Source organism: Callionymus lyra, chromosome 10 (assembly GCF_982586985.1).
Source record: "Callionymus lyra chromosome 10, fCalLyr1.hap1.1, whole genome shotgun sequence".
Lineage (NCBI taxonomy): Eukaryota > Metazoa > Chordata > Actinopteri > Syngnathiformes > Callionymidae > Callionymus > Callionymus lyra.
In genome coordinates, this window is record NC_141827.1 from 7,372,619 (window position 1) to 7,390,036 (window position 17,418).

The 17,418-nt window shown below is 46.2% G+C and overlaps 2 protein-coding genes across 2 annotated transcripts; both read right to left on the bottom strand.

The window, feature by feature from the left end:
* Positions 1–813: 813 nt before the first annotated feature.
* LOC148070088 (serine/threonine-protein kinase 4-like) lies at positions 814–13,588 on the bottom strand. The gene is made up of 11 exons (XM_087800381.1): positions 13,111–13,588; positions 10,797–10,877; positions 10,382–10,510; positions 10,175–10,289; positions 9,029–9,193; positions 8,781–8,948; positions 7,594–7,731; positions 7,388–7,519; positions 7,127–7,325; positions 3,351–3,490; positions 814–1,472 (listed from the first exon to the last, which is right to left on the bottom strand). Exons 1-11 carry the CDS (start codon positions 13,152–13,154, stop codon positions 1,314–1,316), a joined length of 1,470 nt encoding a protein of 489 aa, XP_087656507.1. The 5' UTR covers positions 13,155–13,588; the 3' UTR covers positions 814–1,313.
* Positions 13,589–14,202: 614 nt separating this feature from the next.
* cox6c (cytochrome c oxidase subunit 6C) lies at positions 14,203–16,740 on the bottom strand. Its single transcript, XM_087800587.1, has 4 exons — positions 16,638–16,740; positions 14,679–14,788; positions 14,378–14,513; positions 14,203–14,305 (listed from the first exon to the last, which is right to left on the bottom strand). Exons 2-3 carry the CDS (start codon positions 14,781–14,783, stop codon positions 14,388–14,390), a joined length of 231 nt encoding a protein of 76 aa, XP_087656713.1. The 5' UTR covers positions 14,784–14,788; positions 16,638–16,740; the 3' UTR covers positions 14,203–14,305; positions 14,378–14,387.
* Between the last annotated feature and the right edge of the window lie 678 nt (positions 16,741–17,418).

A 17,418-nucleotide genomic window follows, 5' to 3' on the forward strand; every position in this document is an offset into this window, starting at 1 on the left:
ATGTAGCTAATGTAGCTAACACAGTCTGAACTATGACAGTATATCAGTGTCATCACAATATTGAATGATTTATTATTGAAGTTTTATTTTTATCATTGAATTAACAATTTCTTTTATTTTTTTTTACACATAGTTTGATCTTCTTATCCCAATAATTCAATATTTTTTTATTAAGAGTCTTTTAAATTCAATATAATAATGTTGGTATAATAGAGTCACCAGACATTACCAATAGAGTACCGAGCTCATTGATCAAACTTTCAGCCAATCACGATCGTTTGACGACATATATTGAATTAAAGTGGCTCGGAATTAAAGAAATATTGAACTTAGAAGATTTATATTTGAATTATTGGAATTAGAATATCAAACTCTGTGTAAAACAAACAAAAAAAATAATTGAATTATTCCAAAAAAGAATGAAATGTAACATTTCAATAGAAAATTAGAAATAAAAAAAGAATATCAAAATGTTCGAGAAATAATTACATTAAAAATAAAAGTTTCAACATCTGAAATGGTAAAAAATTCAATATTTCGATGACACACAAGAACTTCCGAACAAGTCCAATCAGAGGTGAAGCAATAAACGAATGCATGTCAATCAAACTTGTCGAAGGGGCAGTACAGGGCTGGCACGAGTCCAAATTGAAATGGACTGCGACTCAGTGGAAATGCTGACTCGGTAACTTGAGCGAGTCAGGGGACACTCCTCGGCTCTCTGTCGCCCCCTGCAGACGTGAATAAAGAGAATAAACTGAGAAAGAAACAAGTTCTTCTGTTGCATTTTTTCCAATCGACGACTCGCGAGTCTCTGAGTTTGAACAATTTTATTGTGTTTTACGTAAACGAGTCGCCGGTCGACGGCGTCTCCAGTGTCGCGACGTGTTTCCAGCAGATTTGACTTTCAAGACAGCAGCAGCGACGACTATGTACACACCTGAGACGAGCCACACCTGAAACGAGCCTCACCTGGCCCGAGTAGAAAAAATAGAAATCATCCTTTTTTTAAAAAGTGTCGGAATATTGTGGGAATGTCGAGGGCGAGGACTGTAACAGGAAGTCGGCGAGTCAGTGGAGTCGAGTCACGACTCAGAGCCGTCAGTGATTGACAGGAGGCCCGGGTGATGAGTCGGAGACGCTCGGAATTTCAGTCCAGCAGGTCCAGAACCAGGCAGGTCCAAGAGAGAAGAGGAGGTTGTACCGAGGCAGAGAGGGTCCGGACCGGACCAGACCAGAACCCGTAAGACTCGTAGAACCACGGCCCGTATTGTCCCAGACTTGTCGAGGTTCCGGTGGTTCCAGTTTTCCTCTCAGAAGTTCTGCTGGCGGCGTTTCTTGGCGTCGATGGCGTCCAGGATGGGCTGCCTCTTGGCCTGGTACCGCTGGCGGATCTCCTCGATCTCCTGCTCCATCTGAGGGTCCAGCGAGGTCAGTCGCAGCCGCAGCTCCTCCACGGTCCACGAGCTCACCTGCAGAACCAACACGGGTCAGTTTGATCGACAGCAGAGACCTTCTCATCTGGACCCGAGTCATGTGGGTCAGAGTGGAACAGAACCTGGGTCGGTCCGGTCAGCCGAGCCTCCATCATCACCTGGATCAATGGAGGCAGCAGGACCGGACTGTCGGGTCCATTACGACCCGTGTGATGATGAGGGGGTTCTGGTTCTCGGGGGACTCTGGTTTACCAGCAGCGCTACACACTCGGCTATTTCTGACCCACAATCGATGCTCTTACCGTGACAGCCGGTCCAGCTGCCCTGGACTGACCGAGGACCCGAGTCATGTATTAAATTGTGCTGCTCATCAATCACACAACACACACGTGACAGGAAGTGTCGTCCTGGAGACAAATATATGATGTGTGTGTGTGTGAGAGTGTGTATTTGACTGTGTGTGTGTGAGTGTGTATTTCACTGTGTATGTGTGAGTGTGTATTTGACTGTGTAAGTGTGTGTGAGATGCTGTGTGTCTGTGTGAGAGTGTGTATTTGACTGTGTGTGCGTGTGAGAGATGCTGTATGTATGTGTGAGTGTGTATTTGACTGTGCATGTGTGTGTGAGATGCTGTGTGTCTGTGTGAGAGTGTGTATTTGACTGTGTATGTGTATTTGAGTCTGTGCGTGCGCGTGTGTGTGGTGTTTTTAATTCCAAATTGTGTATGCGTGTCTGAGGGTGTATGTCTTGTGTGTGTGTTTGAGATTTTTTATTAAAAATTGTGTATTAAAGTTTATTTGTGTGTTTGTGAGATGGTGTGTGTCAGTGTAAGTGTGTATGCAACCGTGTGTCCATGCAAGTCTTTGCGTGTGTGTGCTTGAGATGTTTTAATTTCTAAATTGTGTACGAGGTTGTATGTGTGTGTGTGTGAGATGGTATGCGTTATTGTTAGAGTGTGTGTCTTTGCAAGTGTATGTGCGTGTGCATCTCAGAGGAGCTTTTTATTCAGGTTGTCTGTTAAATATTTAATATTAATTACAGTTGTTTGTTCTTAATGTAACTGATGGAGAGAGGGTGAGAGGGTGAGAGGGTGAGAGGGTGAGGAGGGGGGAGGGGTCATGAGTGAGATGGAAAAAGGGTGAGAGGATGAGGAGCGGGAGGGGTCATGAGTGAGATGGAAAAAGGGTGAGAGGGTGAGGAGGGGGGAGGGGTCATGAGTGAGATGGAAAAGGGGTGAGAGGGTGAGGAGGGGGGAGGGGTCATGAGTGAGATGGAAAAAGGGTGAGAGGGTGAGGAGGGGGGAGGGGTCATGAGTGAGATAGAAAAAGGGTGAGAGGGTGAGGGGGGAGGGGTCATGAGTGAGATGGAAAAAGGGTGAGAGGGTGAGGAGGGGGAGGGGTCATGAGTGAGATGGAAAAAGGGTGAGAGGGTGAGAGGGTGAGGAGGGGGGAGGGGTCATGAGTGAGATGGAAAAAGGGTGAGAGGGTGAGGAGGGGGGAGGGGTCATGAGTGAGATGGAAAAAGGGTGAGGAGGGGGGAGGGGTCATGAGTGAGATGGAAAAAGGGTGAGAGGGTGAGGAGGGGGGAGGGGTCATGAGTGAGATGGAAAAAGGGTGAGAGGGTGAGGAGGGGGGAGGGGTCATAAGTGAGATGGAAAAGGGTGAGAGGGTGAGGAGGGGGGAGGGGTCATGAGTGAGATGGAAAAAGGGTGAGAGGGTGAGGAGGGGGGAGGGGTCATGAGTGAGATGGAAAAAGGGTGAGAGGGTGAGGAGGGGGGAGGGGTCATAAGTGAGATGGAAAAAGGGTGAGAGGGTGAGGAGGGGGGAGGGGTCATGAGTGAGATGGAAAAAGGGTGAGAGGTATCAGAATGAAGCGATAAGAGGGTGAGATGGTGATGAAGTCCGACAAACTCACCACATCCAGATCTGCCTCAGCAGGAGGTCTCCTGTTGTCGGGGACCTTGTCTCCTCCGTCGTGACTGTTGGCCTCCTTCTCCTTCTGCTCGAAGTACTCCAGGAAGGAGGGCTTGACCGGCTGCAGGCTCTCGTCCCTCCCTGGACACATGAGGGTCAACACTGACCACAACTCAAACTCTACACACATGAACATCAAACACAAACAACATTTTGATGGTTGTGATACAAAGTTGGTCTTTGTTATGATTGCTCTGGAGACGAGGTCAGAGGTCGTGGTTTGACTCTAATGTTTGACTGCGCTGCTGTCAGTGCGGCGGAGCATGAGCAGAATTAAAAGTCTAGTTATTATGATGCAGAATCATCAGGAGGATCGATGAGTGATCGATGAGCGGTCCTGAGCGGTCCTGAGTGGTCAGCAGACGCACGAGAGGAACCTAAGTGGACGAGAGTGTGTTGGTGGATGCAGGTCCAGATCGTTGCTAACTGGATCATCAGAGTGATGTTATATTTAGAGCTGCATCACTCTGCTGCTCCGGCGCTGGAGCTGCGTCACGATGCCGATGCCAAAATATCTGCTTCCCGGACCACACCCCGGTGGAGCCGCTCGCCCGACGACACCCTCGACGCCACCCTCACCATCAAACCAACACCTTCAGGTCACCACACTCAAGACTGACATCTCTGAAGACAAGCAACACCCGCACATGACAATACTCCCCAACGACATCACTCAACAACACCCGCTACAGACAACCAACCGACTGAGAACACCCGCGACCAAAAATCCCCTCAGCCTACAAAACCCACGACCGACAACACGCACAACTGACAACACGCATGACCGACAACACCGACATCACTCACACCCGACAACACCAGAGCCCGACAACCCCCACGCCCGACATCACTCACACCCGACAACACCCACAACCGACATCACTCAGACCCGACAACACCCACAACCGACAACACCCGAGCCCGAAAACACTCACGCCCGACATCACTCACACCCAACAACACCCGAGCCCGAAAACACCCACAACCGACATCACTCACACCCGACATCACTCACACCCAACAACACCCGAGCCCGAAAACACTCACGCCCGACATCACTCACACCTGACAACACCTACAACCAACATCACTCAGACCCGACAACACCAACAACCGACAACACCCACAACCGACAACACCCACAACCGACAACACCCACAACCGACAACACCCACAACCGACATCACTCACACCCGACATCACTCACAACCGACATCACCCACAACCGACAACACCCACAACCGACAACACCCACAACCGACAACACCCACAACCGACATCACTCACACCCGACATCACTCACAACCGACAACACCCACAACCGACATCCCTCACAACCGACATCACTCACAACCGACAACACCCACAACCGACAACACCCACAACCGACATCACTCACACCCGACATCACTCACACCCGACATCACTCACAACCGACAACACCCACAACCGACAACACCCACAACCGACATCACTCACACCCGACATCACTCACACCCAACAACACCCGAGCCCGAAAACACCCACAACCGACATCACTCACACCCGACATCACTCACACCCAACAACACCCGAGCCCGAAAACACCCACAACCGACATCACTCACACCCAACAACACCCGAGCCCGCAAAACACTCACGCCCGACATCACTCACACCTGACAACACCTACAACCAACATCACTCAGACCCGACAACACCAACAACCGACATCACTCACACCCGACATCACCCACAACCGACAACACCCACAACCGACAACACCCACAACCGACAACACCCACAACCGACAACACCCACAACCGACAACACCCACAACCGACATCACTCACACCCGACATCACTCACAACCGACAACACCCACAACCGACATCACTCACAACCGACAACACCCACAACCGACAACACCCACAACCGACAACACCCACAACCGACATCACTCACACCCGACATCACTCACAACCGACAACACCCACAACCGACAACACCCACAACCGACATCACTCACACCCGACATCACTAACACCCGACAACACCCACAACCGACATCACCCACAACCGACAACACCCACAACCGACAAAACCCACAACCGACATCACTCACAACCGACAACACCCACAACCGACAACACCCACAACCGACAACACTCACACCCGACATCACTCACACCCGACAACACCCGAGCCCGACAACCCCCACGTCCGACAACACCCACGCCCGACAACACTCACGCCCGACATCACTCACACCCGACAACACCTACAACCGACATCACTCACACCCGACATCACTCACAACCGACAACACCAACAACCGACATCACTCACACCCGACATCACTCACACCCGACAACACCCGAGCCCGACAACCCCCACGTCCGACGACACCCACGCCCGACAACACTCACACCCGACATCACTCACACCCGACAACACCTACAACCAACATCACTCAGACCCGACAACACCAACAACCGACAACACCGACATCACTCACACCCGACATAACTCACAACCGACATCACTCACACCCGACATCACTCACACCCGACATCACTCACACCCGACATCACTCACAACCGACATCACTCACACCCGACATCACTCACAACCGACATCACTCACACCCGACATCACTCACAACCGACAACACCCACAACCGACAACACCCACAACCGACATCACTCACACCCGACATCACTCACACCCGACATCATTCACACCTGACAACACCCGAGCCCGACAACCCCCACGTCCGACAACACCCACGCCCGACAACACTCACAACCGACATCACTCACACCCGACAACACTCACACCCGACATCACTTACACCCGACAACACCCGAGCCCGACAACCCCCACATCCGACAACACTCACAACCGACAACACCCACAACGGACATCACTCACACCCGACAACACTCACAACCGACAACACCCACAACCGACAACACCCACAACGGACATCACTCACACCCGACATCACTCACACCCGACATCACTCACACCCGACATCACTTACACCCGACAACACCCGAGCCCGACAACCCCACGTCCGACAACACCCACGCCCGACAACACTCACAACCGACAACACTTACAACCGACATCCCTCACACCCGACAACACTCACACCAGACATCACTTACACCCGACAACACCCGAGCCCGACAACCCCCACGTCCGACAACACCCACGCCCGACAACACTCACACCCGACAACACCCGAGCCCGACAACCCCCACGTCCGACAACACCCACACCCGACATCACTCACACCCGACATCACTTACACCCGACAACACCCGAGCCCAACAACCCCCACGCCCGACAACACTCACACCCAACAACACAAAAACAGCTCCATGAAAAGCAAAACTTGAGAAACACACACACTGATGAGCTCAACAGTTCAAACACCCACATATTAATAAAGTTTCAACACATTAGCTTCTACACACACACACACCTGCAGTGACTCCTGACGGACAGTGACCTGCACACGTCGGCTACTTGAACGTCTAATGGGCCTGAGGCAGCAGGTTTGACTCACACACACACACACACACACACACCAACAGACACAAACAAAGTTCAAGAATGTCAAGAGGGAACTCGTGAGCGCCTCCCAGTGGTCGAAGATAACAAACGCAGTAGTCTACGGTGTGTGTGTGTTGTGACAGCGCCCTCTCCTGGTAACGTCAGAGATCTTACTCTTCATGGTTCCACACTCCTCGTCCTCCTCGTCTTCGTCGTTGATGACCATGGTTCCCAGCTGGGACTGCATGGTTCCCGTGTCCTCGTGCTCGATCATGGTCCGCGCCGTCCCCGCCAAAGACCCGCCTGCACGGATGGTGCCCAGGTCCCCCGTCCCGGCCCGCACCATGGTGCCCTGGTCCACCTCGTCCTCGTCCTGCAACAGAAGCATCCGGGTCGTCTCTCGCTCTTCAGCCACGTTTGTGTCCGAGTCGGTACCGAGTTGTCGTCGTCGTCGGCGTCCAGCTCCCGCTGCTCCGCCTCCTCCTGCCGCTTCAGCTTGATCTCCATGGCGTCCGTGATCAGGGCGCGCAGGATGGAGCTGGGTTTGGCCGACTTGATGAACGGATGCTGAGGGAGGGAGACGACGCGTGTCGGGGGTCACTGGGGTCACTCGGACGAGAGGTCAGGGTTGCCATGGTTACCTGCAACAGTTGCGTGGCGGTCGCTCTGCTCTCCGGGTTCTTCACCAAACACTGGCTCACGAAGTCCTGGAAGTTCGTGGCCCAAAGGTCAGGGTTCCGGAACGTTGGCGGTGGGTTGGTGGGAATCATGAAGATCGCCTGAAGGAGAGAACCAGGAGGTCAGCCTCGCAGACGCACACACTCTCTCCGACACGCACACAAAGATACACACTAATTCACACACACACTCATAGACACACAAAGTTTCTCAGAAACACACAAAAATGTAAAACATACACATACACACACATTATTAGACATAAACACACACACAAAAGAAACATACACACATGCTCATTGACCCACACGTTCAGACACACAGACAAAGAGTAACATACTGTAAAAACATACTTTTGAAAACACTCACAGAGTCACACACCGTCTTAGACACACACGAGTCAAACAAGGAGAGAACCAGGAGTTCAGCCTCGCAGACACACACACTATCTCAGACACACACACAAAGATACACACTAATTCACACACACACTCATAGACACACAAAGTTTCTCAGAAACACTCAAAGAAGTAAACATACTCATACACACACACATTATTTGACACACACACATACACACACACAAAATAAACTTTTCCAGACGAACACCTTCTCAGACACACAAACAAAGAAACAACCAAAAATACTCATACACACACACTCACAGACACACACACACTATTCCAGACACACAGATAAAGAGTAACATTCTGTACAAACATACTGGTGAACACACTCAGAGTGAGTCTTAGACACACAAGAAAATAAACATACAAACTTACTTGTACAGGTACACACAGACATCTCAGACACACAATGAAACATTAAAAAAATAAACCTAAACACACACTGACAGACACACACTGTTGTAGACACACACACACACACACAAAGAAACATTGAAATAAACCTAAACACACACTCATTGACACACAGGTTATTTCCGACAGACACAAACAGAGGAACATACAAATACACTTATGAACACACTCAGAGTCACACACTATCTTAGACACACACACACACACACACAACGAAACATACAAATAAACCTACTCACAGACACACACACCATCTCAGACACAGACACAGAAACACACAAAGACACTCATAGACACACACACACACACACACACACACACACACTCACCCTCATGGGGTGGATGTCGGCGTACGGAGGTTTTCCTTCTGCCATCTCCAGCGCTGTGATCCCCAGAGACCAGATGTCAGCCACACAGTTGTATCCGATCTCCTGGATCACTTCCGGCGCCATCCAGAACGGCGTTCCGATGACCGTGTTCCTCTTCGCCATGGTGTCCTGAGGGAGAGACACAGGAAGTGAGCGGAGGTGTGCGGTCGCTGCAGCAGGTGCGTCCAGAACATGACCCCAGGAGTTACCGTCAGCTGACCCGCCACGCCGAAGTCGGCCAGCTTGGCTTGACCTTCGGAGTTGAGCAGGATGTTTCCAGCCTTGATGTCTCTGTGGATCTTCCTCATGAAGTGAAGATACTCCAGACCCTTCAGAGTCGACTGCAGGATGGTGGCGATCTCCTCCTCCGTCAGCTGCACACACATGAACACACACACGTGAACACACACACACATTAACATACACACATGCAGGTAAAAACACAGGTGAACAGGCGAAAACATGCACACAGGTGAAGACACACACAGGAGAACAGACACAGAGGTGAACACAAGTACAAGTGAACACATGCAGGTGAAAAATACACACACACACACACACACACACACAGGTAAAACACACACAGACAGGTAAACAAAAAACACACACACATGATTGAAAAACAAAGTTGAACACACTCGTGCAGGTGTAAACACACACAGAAGACGTGAAAACACAGACACAGGTGAACACAAACATTCAAGTAAACACACACCCAGGTAGACACACAGTTGAACACACACACACATGCAGGTGAACACACATTGAGGTGGACACACAGGTGTAAACGCACACACAGGTGAACATACAGACACAGGTGTAAACGTACACAAACATACACACAGGTGGACACACAGACACACAGGTGTAAACGCACACAAACACAGGTGGACACACAGACACACAGGTGTAAACGCACACACAGGTGAACACACAGGTGTAAACGCAAGCACAGGTGGACACACAGACACACAGGTGTAAACGCACACACAGGTGGACACAGACACACAGGTGTAAACGAACACAAACACACACAGGTGAACACACACAGGTGAACACACACAGGTGAACACACACGCAGGTGGACACACAGACACACAGGTGTAAACGCACACAAAGACACACACAGGTGAACACACACGCAGGTGGACACACAGACACACAGGTGTAAACGCACACAAAGACACACACAGGTGAACACACACGCAGGTGGACACACAGACACACAGGTGTAAACGCACACACAGGTGAACACACACACAGGTGGTCACACAGACACGCAGGTGTAAACACACACACAGGTGGACACACAGACGTAAACGCACACACAGGTGAACACACAGGTGTAGTGTTACCGTCTTGTTGCGTATTCTGATGATGTCAGACACCGACCCGGCGCCGCAGTACTCCATGACGATCCAGAGGTCGCTGTTCTTGAAGTAGCTGCCGTAGTAACGCACAACGTGAGGACTGCAGACACACAAACACACTTTTGTGAAGAACCTGCTCGGAGCTCCTCCCCCTTTGACAACCCGACAACAGCGCCATCTACAGACAGAGACCTGTTGCACTGCTGCATGATGGAGATCTCCTTGATGATCTCCTGGAGGTCCGACTCCACGGGAACCTGCTTGATGGCCACGATCTCCCCCGTCTCCTTGTAGTGGGCTTTGAACACACAACCATATGACCTGCACAAACACACACACACTCAGGAGGCGCTTGAAAAGGCGACAGTCAAGATTTGAACCGTCAACTGTCACACAAACTAGTGTCGTTAGTGTAGTGTTAGTGTGTCCATTAAAACGATTGACAGGTTTCAGATGATTGACAGCTGCTGCTCAAGTTACCAGAAGTTACCAGAAGTTACCAGCAAACACAGGAAGTGTAGAAAGAGGAAATGAAGAGTAAAGGTGAAGTGGATCGAGAGGGGAGGAGGAGAGATGACAACATGGCCGACCACAAACACACACTCACCCTTCACCGAGCTTCTCCAGCACATCGAACACTTCCTCCGGCTGCCTGGTGAGGCTGTCCTCGCTCAGCTTCTTCAGCTGCCTGTCACACACACACACACACACACACACACACATTTATTTTTAATAATTCTATTTAATTTTTAATTATTTTTTAAATATAGTTTGATCTTGCAAAATTAAATATTTTTTGATATCTTTTGCTTTTTTAATTCAATATAAATTCAAGATAAAAATAATAAATAATAATTGTGTCACCAAACAATATCAACGTTCCAACCAATCATGCGACACACAGACGATCACATGACGACGTAGAAGCGTCATGGCGAATTCCAAATACACAGTATTGTCTGGTGGCACTGTTGTACCAATTATACCTATTTTTATATTGAATTTATATTGAATTCAAAAAGCTAACAAACATTTTTAAATGTCTTGTTTTTTAATATAATGGAATTTAGAATATTTATTTCTGAATTGTTGGGATACAAAAATCAATCTTTTTTTTTTTTAAGTTTTATTAAAATAAATAATAATAATAATTCCACCTTTCAATATACAATTATTTTTATTCAATTATTTTAAAATAATTTAAATCAACAATGAAATCTGAAAAACAAAAAATATTGAATTAGGTCATAGTCTTTTAAATTAAACAATCATGTTTGTATAAAATAGGCCACCAGACAAGAGCAAAGGAGCACCGAGCTACTTGATCAGCCAATCATGCCGTTTCATTTTAAATTGAATTAAAAAAAATGTTTTTTGAATGTTGTACTTTTTTTAAATATAGAAATGATTGACAATCCAAAAATGACATAAGTTTCAACGTTTTAAATGTTAAATTCAATCATTCAATATTCTGATGCCACTGATATAAGGTAAGGTAAGGTAAAACTTTATTGATCCCTCAGGAGGTCTCCTTTGGGAAATTGTTTTTTACCAATAGCCAGCAATTTTTCATAAACAATAAAAAATAATACATAAAAAATAAAATAAGAAGAACATAAAGAGGAAGAACAAGATGACACAATCTAAGTCTAAAGACAAAGACAAAGGACATAGGTCAAGGAAAGAAAAACAACAAAGACAAAGATACAAAGACTAACATGGAACCGAACATCCAGATACTTTCACTCCACTCCTGCCCCCGAACTCAGAATTGTACAATTTAATAGCCCGAGGGATGAATGAGTCCCTGAGTCTATTTGTTTTGCACCTGGGTAGGAGCATTCGTGCTGCATCTGCTTCTCTGCTCACTGATGACAGTGTTCAGAGGATGACTGTCATCATCCATGATGATGATATACTTCTATAAATGGTTTAAAGGTTAAAATCTGTAGGATTTCGCCATTTTCGTCAAGTTTCAGACAAAAACTGTGCAAGTTTTAATCTCTCAGCAGCACCTTCATCACCTATCGGCTAAATTTAGATGTTTTTTTCTGGGACCAGAATAGACGTTTGGTAAAAATAGAAGTGAAAAGAAAAAAAAAGGTTCATCAGCCATTTCATCTTTCTCCTCCACAGACAGATGTGTCGGGGCCCCTGGAGGAGACTAGAACACCTCCAGTGGGTTCAGGTGAGTCATCAGTGACACCATCAGCGTTAACTTCAGGGCTCGAGGAGGAAACAGAGGCTGCTGAGAGAACATCGGTGTCGACAGAACAGGAACTAGTCACTTCCTGCTGCCAGTCACAACAACAGATCCGTCGACTTCGGTGGGACGAGCAGCTCCTCGGTGATCGAGAGCCCCTCGTGAAACCTTCTCACGTCAGGTGCTCAGTCACTAGCTTCGAGATAAACTAAAGAAGTCTCCTCAAAGTCTGAGACCATGGTTCTCAAAAGGGGCCTTGGTTCTTGTCAAGTTGAAGATCTTCCACAGGTGTATCTTCAGGTCTTGTTCAGGAGTGAGGGGAGGAGAGATACTTTAAGTCAGCTGAGGCTGGAGTGGATGTGTCAATAAAACACTTGACATGTCACTCACTTGTTCAGGAACACACCAAGAAACACCATCGTAAAGAAGGGCCTGAAGTGACCCTTGTCAGTTGCACGTGAACGCATCATAGATTGGGTCATTCTTCGTCTCTTTCAACGAAGTATTTAAAAAAAAAATCCAAAACGTATTAAATGTGGGAAGTCTCGTTCCCGGCTTGGTGTCCGAATGCTGATGACCCAAGAGGTGCGGATCCTCATCCTAACACCACCCAGAGAGATGTTGAGTTCACGGACAAGTGGAGGTGCATTTGAAACCGCGAACCTGCTCATTCAACTGTTTCAAAAATAAACCCCGGTTACAATATAGTATACTCCACCTGCGAGGGTGATTCCTCATCTGAACTTTGTCTTTGTTCTCCATGGCGACCCCTCGAGGGCTCGGATCACTTGCGGGTCGAACTTCTGTGCGCTTGTCAAAGTAGCCGCTCGATGCTAACGGCTAGCTCGTTAGCTGCGGGACAGTTAGCCTGCTATCTGCCTCACTAGTTTATCGCTGCTTCTGGCTCAGTCTCGCAGAGATGAAAGAAAAACCTTTTCCTGGTCATCTTAGCTGGTCGTCAAATGTGAAGTTTGTCCGGTCAGAGCCGGAGCGTCCACGGCGCTGCGCTCAGCCGCGGCTCGGACAACTTCCTGCAACTCCGCTCGGTGCTACTCGGTTGTCTTCGGGCTCACTCGTCTCGCACTCGGCTCCAGCTGGTTACGGGGTCCACAGAACCGGACTCATACCTCCCGGGGGGTCCCGACAACTTGGGTTGACAGACGCGGTGAAGAAGATCCAGGAAGAGTTCGGGTAGGAAGGCGGGACGAACAAAGAGTTATCTCGGTGTTTGAACAGCAGGGGGCGCTGCAGCAGCGCTAAGAGGCTCGAGTCGTTTTCTGGTATCATTCAAAAATTGCTACTTTTAAGTGACCATTTGTTGCACACTTTGCAGCATGAATATACTTAAACAGTGTGTTACAAAGGATAAAATGGCGTTTATTCATTCACAAATTTTGCATTATAATGTAGCTACATAGTTTTTCACGGCAACATTAAATAAGCTTAAGTCAGGCTCACTTTCACGTTGGAAATGTAACCGATGCAATGTGGGATTAACATCGGTTATTAAACAGGAGTCGTTTGATATACAAGGAAATGTTTTTAATAATGTTTAGGAGAAGTCTTCAGATGTACAACCTCTAGATAGAGTCAGAATCTGGCCAAGGCTCAGCAGCAGAAATAACCTGCAGAGAAATGCTTGAACAAACTGATGGAAGGTCACAATTTTTGACTCTCTTTATGACCACGGTGGACGACTTCTCCTTCCACAACATAATAGCTGGACTCAACCCCAGACAAACATTCAAGAGCTTAAGTTCTTCACACCCAGATCTGAGCGCCCTCCATCTTGAACAGACAAACACGTGGGTGTGAAATAATGATTTATTCAGGAACAAAAGCACAGCAAGGCTCTCGTCTTGTTAAATTACAACAGTAGAATCATCTCCATGAGGAATGAACAGGAGGTGGCGCTGCAGAGGAGACAGTTAAAGTTAGTTAGACCCACAGAAGAAGGCAGCGGTCACCGGACCAGATGGACTCACCGGGATGGGTTTACTCTCCGGTGGGCCGCGCGCTCTGAAACACACCAGCTTCCCTCATCATCTCGAACTCTTTGTCTACGTCCAGATTCTTGTAGAATTCTGCGTACGCCTTCTCCCTCGGGTCCATCACTACAGCCTTTACAAACACACACACATCACATTAATCCAGAGGTTCTGACTTTACAAATTCCATCCATCTCTGTTCTTTAGTTAGTTTCAGTCACAGCCATGAAGAAAATAAATGTACCAGCAAGAGAATTATATTTACATTAGGACCAGACCTGTGATGACCTCTACTCACCTTGTAAGCTACAGCTGCCACCACAGAGATCACGCTGGCGATGGCGACCTGAACCCGGAAATACTTGACCAGCCGTCCCCTCAAGAGTGGCTTTGCTAGCGACATGATATCTGCAGAGAACTCATCATCAATAACATCTCTTGTCACACGTCAGGGTGGACTGCACCCTACATTCACCCTCCATAACCCTTATTTGTCAGTCAATTTATACGCGCAAGTGAAACAAGAGGGATTAAAACACTTAAATGGAACATCAAATAACCCTGGAATACTTCTCAGACAAATAGAGGGAACTTTTATGTTTATACATACAAGTTTGGATTTACTAGATTTAACATCAGAGGGACTCAAACCAAAATAGGAAAACTATCTTAAATATGATGTCAAATGTTTGTGAAAAATAATCCAGTAGAAAAAAAAAACAAGGACTAAGTCAGTAGGTATGATTATGTCATGACATTCCAGAAATAAGCCAAGATATTTGATTACATTTTAAGGGACTTCAAAATATAATTAAAAAAAATATTCAATTGATTCTGGGTAAAAATTAAAAATCATCACCGGACAAAGACAAACAGGAAATATGCTAAATAAATATGAGAAGTTCAAAGAAAGAAAGACAAAACTAAGCAGTTAACTTTGCCAGTTGTTTTGCAGAGATGAGAAGATTTGAGGGGACTGTATGAAAGCGTAAAAAATCAAGTTTTTTATTTACTTGGGAGGTCATTCAATTGTGTCACCTGAAATAACTGGATCCACAGTTGTGTCTTCTCTGCTGTAAATATTTTTCTATAATACAATATTTTGAAAGGAATTTTATTGACACAAAACTGTCACTTTGTTTATAGTATTATTGTTACACAGCCTGTCTCTGTTTGTTGCAGTATAATAACGGTGTAATTCAATATGTAGTATTTTCACTTTTTATTCAAAGCAGGACCAATTTAAACTCAGAGTAGTGCAACAAACTTTTAACACAGTTATTGGCTCGGTATCAGTTAATACTCAAATCCCAGATATCGAGCCAAAAAAAAAAAGATAGTTTATTCAACACAAATCATTACAAACTCCTTGTTTTCTTCTGTCCACGAGTCATTTTCTAGAAGCAGGTTTAACAAACGCGGCTTCAGAGCTGAGTCAACCCTGGCTCAAAGTTACTCTGCATAGAGCCTTTGTAAATGTAAAAATCCTCGTCAATGGACCAGATATTGTCCAATTCACCATGAAGACAACCAAGACAAATCATTTCTCAGAGATTTAACATGTATGCAGGAAGTGATAACTACATTGAAAATATTTAAAGCGGATTTTATGAAACCAAAATGATGCCAAACTTGCACACCTGGTTTAAAAGCTTAGGAAAACTTTGATAGTAAAAAAAATAACCTGAAGTAGATTTTGTGACTTAAACCACAAACATGAGTTCTTACACTTCAAATTAAGATTAGACGTCAATAACGTGCGACGTCTTTCTACCAGTCAAGTGAGCAACATGTCGCTTCTTCTGACCTCAACACCACCGTCACTGAAGGACATTAGAAACATGTCCAGGTCACGTACACACAGAAGCTGTCAAGAAGTGGACAAACCTTAAAACTTATCACAGTTACAACCTTGTTACGACTCAAGATATTAGCGCCGAAGCTCCAACGTTGTGATTAATAAAACACTAAATCCATAAATGCCGAAACAAATACGTATATATGACGTCTGTCTCTAATGTTTAACATCCGTTGACGAAACACAAAACGTTGTATTACGTTGTTTTATTATGACGCGATCAGCAAATGTTAGCATGTGGCTAGCATGCTAACAGCTAAAAATGAGGCTGCACGATCAAAACGGAAAATAAAATACGAATTTAAATTAAACAAAACCTTCCGCGTTGGTGAATGAATGTCTGATGTGTAGGACTTCGGTTCCACAGTGTAAGGTGGGAAGACAAGACCGGTTTCTTACCAGAGCGAGTCACGACCTTCACACGCAACACAGAGATTCAACTTGAGCACTGACCGGAAGCAGCTTCAACAGTGTCACAATAAAAGCTCGTGCTGCCGCCTACGGGCTGGGGGTCTGACGTCACGCGATGGAAGTTCAACACGTCGACCAAAATAATATGGAGACGAATTCTTAAAATGACAACAATAATTTTTAAACCATAACGTTTAATAATGAATCACGACAGAAGCAAGCTAAGTTCAACCGCTTGCGTCACTTGACGTCAAACTTGACTTCAGGAAACGTGACGTCAGATGTAAGATAATCGTCCAGATAATCGAGATAACACTTTGACTCATAGTATGGAAGAATATCAGCGCCATCAGAAGATTGAATGGTTTAATTTAACATTTCAAAATTGTTTTATTGAAATGTCGTTGGGTGTCAGTTAAAAAAAAAAGCGTCTTCTAAATTCAATAATGTTTTAATCTGTAGCCTTTTTATATCAATATTTGCACAATCATACCAACACCTTTATTTTGAATTTAATTAAAAGACTAAGAATTAAAGAAATATTAAAAAGAGAAAAATGCCTTTTTTAATTATAGTAAATAAGTAAGTAATTTTTATTTATATAGCGCTTTTCCAGACCAGGGTCACAAAGCGCTTAAACAATCAAAACAATATTCAATAAAGTATATATTTTAAAGATCAAGATAAAACTGATAACACAACAGGAGTTCCAGAAAATCAAGGAAAAGCCCGAACAAATAGAAACTATAGAATATCAAACTCTATGAGC